The sequence below is a fragment of the Apodemus sylvaticus genome, chromosome 10, assembly GCF_947179515.1.
Source record: "Apodemus sylvaticus chromosome 10, mApoSyl1.1, whole genome shotgun sequence".
NCBI lineage: Eukaryota > Metazoa > Chordata > Mammalia > Rodentia > Muridae > Apodemus > Apodemus sylvaticus.
The window spans coordinates 97,473,716-97,479,089 of NC_067481.1; the positions used below are offsets into that span (position 1 = coordinate 97,473,716).

The 5,374-nt window shown below is 52.0% G+C and overlaps 1 protein-coding gene across 1 annotated transcript; it reads left to right on the forward strand.

Moving 5' to 3' along the window:
• The first annotated feature begins 2,287 nt into the window (after positions 1–2,287).
• On the forward strand, positions 2,288–4,945 carry LOC127695448 (serine protease 30). The gene is made up of 6 exons (XM_052197603.1): positions 2,288–2,339; positions 3,283–3,309; positions 3,411–3,576; positions 3,701–3,972; positions 4,359–4,519; positions 4,691–4,945. Exons 1-6 carry the CDS (start codon positions 2,288–2,290, stop codon positions 4,943–4,945), a joined length of 933 nt encoding a protein of 310 aa, XP_052053563.1.
• Positions 4,946–5,374: the final 429 nt, after the last annotated feature.

Below are 5,374 nucleotides of genomic sequence, written 5' to 3' on the forward strand. Positions count from 1 at the left end.
ATGATAAGGGTCAGAGGGGATGACCCAGGGCCATAAATGTCTCTAGCCACACAGATAGGGCAAAGGTCACCGGTCTGGACGGCATGTCCACTCACAGCTTTCTGGGTGGATAGCAGGTTTTCCTTCCCTGGAAAGACCAACCCTGTGAACTTAATGCACTAGGCTCCCCTAGTGCTGATCTGAGAGCATAGACCGCCATCTTCCCCGTCTTGATTTGGTTTGCTCTGGTGTTTTGTCAGTGAGGAATGGGGCTAGCAGAAGAAAGGAGGAGAGCAGTTGCTGAATGTCATTGCCTTGACCAAGGAATTCATTAGATTGCAACGTGCTCCTGCTCCTTGCACACTTAATGGAGTTCTTCAAGGAGACAGCTTTCTTTACTGTTTGGCTATCCTCAACATAACCCGTCACTTCCCTAATAAGGTACCAAAAAAAAAAAAAAAAAAAAAAAGACAAATCAGATCTTCTTCTTTTTCTTCTTCTTCTTCCTCCTCCTCCTCTTCTTCTTCTTCTTTTCTTCTTTTTCCTCTTCTTCTTCCTCTTCTTCCTCTTCTTCCTCTTCCTCCTCCTCCTCCTCCTCCTCCTCCTCCTCCTCCTCTTCTTCTTCTTCTTCTTCTTCTTGTACCTTTTTTTTTTTTTTTTGCTTTTTTGGATTTGGTTTTTTCAAGATGGGGTTTCTCTGTGTAGCCCTGGCTGTCCTGGAACTCACTCTGTAGACCAGGCTGGCCTCAAACTCAGAAATCCGCCTGCCTCTGCCTCCCAGAGTGCTGGGATTACAGGCGTGCGCCACCACCACACGGCTTTCTTCTAGTATCATTAGGAACTCATTGTTTCATATTTATTTGATATATTTGATCACTTGATGATGTTGCCTGTACTGAGGTTCAAATGAGGCTCGAATGTTTGGATTCATGTCACAGGTGAGTGCCTGGTGCTCAGAGGTGAGGACTTACTAACACGTGTAGCAAAGTGGAACACAGCTCTGTACTTCAACCCAGGTGTGTCTAGCAGGGGCCATGAGGTCACAGAAACCCTGTTACATGGACAATGAACATCGTTGGCTTGGTCTAAAGTTAAGCAGATATCCGAAAAAGCAAAAAGATTTTAAATGTTTAAGAAGTTAGCTAAAGCTAGAGAACAGTGGGAGCCAGGAACTGTTAACGTTTAGAGATGAGAAAGGGCAGGAGATGGAGCAGGGAACAGACCTCTCTGAGGTCTGAGAAGGCAGTGAACCCATGAGCCCGAGGTACTAGGCTGCCTGCTCCTGTATCAGACACTAGGCAGGGCCAAGCTTGCCCTAGACATTCTGAGAAAACAGCAAACAGGAGGCCATGGCCACTAAGAGTCACAGGCCAGCACTCTAGAAGGGTAGTGCAGGACTGGAGAGATAGCTCAGCAGTTAAGAGCACTAATTGTTCTTCCGAAGGTCCTGAGTTCAAATTCCAACAACCACATGGTGGCTCACAACCATCTGTACAGGTTCAGTGTACTCATATACATTAAATAAATAAATCTTAAGGAAGGGCAGTGCATCTGTCAGAGGGAAGAGACAGGTCAGCAACCCACTGAGGAGTTCGTTGGAGTCTTGGCTTGAGACCTTGAGAGGCAACAAGGGCACAACTGTGTCCTCAGTAAGGCAGAGGCTGACCCAAGTCTGTCTTTTGTCCCTTGCATGGTAGTGGGAAATTTTACAGCGTCATAGTAGCAGAAGGAAATATCTTCCTGAAAAAACATTGAGCCTTTCTGAGATGATACTTCCTGGACTGGAGGGCAAACCCTGGCTACATTTGTTTCCACAGTGACCAACAGGACTCCCATGGGCTCCTGGTTCTTAAATAGGGTTGGCCAAGAGAGGGCCGTGAGCCCCAGTGTGGAGAAGGGAACCTGGGCTTCCGTGTTCCTCTCTCATCACTGTTTGGTGTAGGGCCAGGAAGGGTGGGCATCTCCTGGTTTCCCTTGGTTGAGCCCTGGGTCTCCTAGATAAAGTGGGTAAAGCCATAGGGATCCCCACCTTCCTGAAGAATGGGTGAGGCTTCCCTATACTAACCTCACAGGTGGACTGACAGACAGCTCCTATCACCCATGACACCCAGACAGCTCCTGATGGCCCATGAGTTTCCAGGCCTTCACTAAACCACATCCCTGGAAATGCAGAGTTGGAGCCTGACTGGGTGGGTCCTGCCAGGGAATTGGGTTCATTTGATTGTCTCTAAACTCTGAAATGCAACCTCCTCCCCCATAGACACTTCAAGGACTCTGACCCCACAGTGCTGGGGACCGGAGAGGAGCCATGGAGGTCTGGGTAAGGTGCATCTTTCTTCTTTTGCTGCAGATCCTGACAGGTAAGGAGTGTTGGGTCTTCATTCCTCCCCAACTCCTGCCCCCACAATAGCTTCCATGCCCGTCCTCCATCTTCCCGCTTCCTTACGATCCCCGGCCACTCTCCTAGACAACCTGGAGGGGGGTGAGAGTACAAACCTCATGTGTCCACTGAACCTCTGAAAAAGACAAGAGGGGAAAGGGGCAGAGAGAAGGTGGCTGTTCTTTCTAAGTGGGGCGCCGTTCTGGGTCAGGTCTCACAGGGTAATAACTTCATGAATGAAATGCTCGTCCCAGGCTCCTCCCCTTGTTTTGTTTTTGTTGTTGTTGTTGTTGTTGTTTTAAATTCTATTTTGAGAATTTCATGTGCATACAATCTATTTTGATCATATCCACCTCTCTTTCCCCCTGCCGAGAGTCCCCAACACACAACCCTTCCAATGTCATCTCTGACTCACCTTTCTCCCCTTTCTTCTTCTTTTGCTGCAACTCAGAGTCCAGCCACTGCCGTCCACACGCGTGGCAGTGGACTACCCAGGGGAGTGTGGGCAACCCGCCAGTGGCCACACCCCAAAAAGAGTTACCCTCAGTCACTTACCAGCCAAATAAGGGCAATAGCTCCTCAGTGAGGGGTGGGCCTGGGGAGCCACTCCCCATGCACTGTGGAGAGTTGATGGCCCCACCTTAAGCAGGCCTTATGCAGGCTTCTACAGCAGCTGTGAGTAGCTACATGGATGCACCCCCTACGTCATGTCCGGAAGGCAGCGTTTCACAGCCCGTCTCCCCATCCTCTGGCGTGCATTCTTTCTGCCTTCTATGATGTTCCGGAGCTTGGGAAGGCATCGATGCAGATATGGTTCGCCCCATTTAGGGCTGAGTGCTCGGTTGCTGATCCTTAGTGTTTTGGCCAGGTGTGAGCATCTGTCTTAACCAGAGCCCATTGAGAAACCGTCTCTTGTTTTTTAGGAGGACACGGGGATATATTGCCTTTAGGTAATGAATGACCCAGAATTTCCCAGGGCAGGGGATGAAAGGAATTGTTGGAGATGGTGGGACCCAAGAGGGACTGGCTTTCTGAGAAGGTCCCTTTGCAGTGTGGGGCCACCCCCGAGACGCTGGGAAGATCATTGGTGGCCAAGATGCTCTCCAAGGAAAATGGCCTTGGCAAGTCAGCCTGTGCATAGCCGAAGATGGCCACATATGCGGGGGCTCCCTCATCCATGAGGTGTGGGTGCTCACGGCTGCTCACTGCTTCCGCAGGTGAGTGAGGTAGGGTGGAGAGCGAGGTAGGTGGAGAGCGAGGTAGGTGGAGAGCGGCTGCCAGTCTCCTTACCCTGCTGCTCTCCAGCAGATGCCTCAACAGGCTGGGCCTATCGCTTCCCAGGTCTCTGAACCCTCGCCTCTACCACGTGAAGGTTGGAGGACTGACTCTTTCCCTTCTGGAACCCCACTCGACCTTAGTGGCTGTGAGGGACATCTTCGTGCATCCCGCCTACCTCTGGGGAGATGCGTCTAGCGGAGACATTGCCCTGGTGCAGCTGGACACTCCTCTGCAGCCATCTCAGTTCACTCCTGTCTGCCTCCCAGCAGCCCAGGCCCCTCTCTCCCCTGGGACTGTCTGCTGGGTCACAGGCTGGGGGGCCACCCAGGAAAGAGGTAAGCGAATATATCTATATCCAGTCCCTACTCCTGCCCAGGGGATGACCCGGCTAGGACGTGTGCTGCCAAATTGCTGCCAGGGGCTTCATCTTGGCCAAGGTGGCCCCTCATGGTGGATTTGGGAAGCCCACCCAGTGTCCAGGTTTCTGCCTTTTGCAAAAACGGGTAAGCTGAGGCTGAACAGTCATGAGATTACGGAAGTGCAACAATTATGAGATTAGGGGCAGACAGGACTTGAACCCTGTTCCCTGACTCTATTTTCTGGTTTGAGGACATGGGAGGGACTAGAGAACAGAGATCTGGAAGGAAGCCCAGGCTGTCTGCATGATGGGCAGGGTGCAGTGGGCCAGGCTGTGCTCAGGCCAGGCCTTTCTCTGGCCCAGACCTGGCAAGTGTCCTCCAGGAGTTAGCTGTGCCTCTCTTGGACTCAGAGGAGTGTGAAAAGATGTACCACATCCGGGGGAGCAGCCTGTCAGGGAAACGAGTCATCCAGTCAGACATGCTCTGTGCGGGCTTTGTAGAAGGCCAGAAGGACTCCTGCCAGGTGACAACAGCCCTCTGGTTCCCCCTGGCACTCCTGTCCTGCAGTCCGTATTCATGCCCCGTGTCCCAGGAACTCTAGGAGGACCAGAGCACTCTCCCAGGCTCTGTGGCCTTGGCAGAGGGTGTTAAAAATTTTTTTTTTCTTAAGCAAGCCCTCTTCCTTCTCCCTCAGGGTGACTCTGGAGGACCACTCGTCTGTGACATCAACAGTTCTTGGATCCAGGTCGGGATCACCAGCTGGGGTATTGGCTGTGCTCGACCACATAGGCCTGGCGTCTACACTCGTGTGCCAGCCTATGTGCACTGGATTCAGAAGACCCTGGAGGAGAACCGCTCTGACGCCTATGGGTGCCACTCCAGAGCCTCTGGGCCACACCAAATACTGCTGCCAGTGTTACTGGCCTTTGCCTTGCCAGGGTCCCTGTGAACTGTGGGCTCTAGAGTTCTGGATCCTATTCTGCTGGGCTCGGAGACTCAGAAGCTCAAAATAGACCCTGAGAAGTTGAGTGGTGATTTTGTGTGGGACTGTGAGAGGTAGCGTGGTCCCTGACTGAGCTAAGGCTTGAAGCCCTAGAGATTCTGAAAGGATGGTAGGCATTTCACCTGTTCCTGGGCACCAGGCCCTGTCACTAGCCACAGCCTCCCATAGATTTGTGGCCATCAGTCACGTAAGGGCAACGCCCGAACCCCTCCACATGCAGAGGACGTGACACATGGTCATGTAGGCTCAAGACTGATCTCCATTTTAATGAGGTACCTAAAGGCCTGGAGGGCTTAGCCAATAAACTCTCCTTCTCAGACACTCCTCCCTGCAAAAGGTATCTAATCTCAGGGCCACCCTGAGAAGTGGGGTACG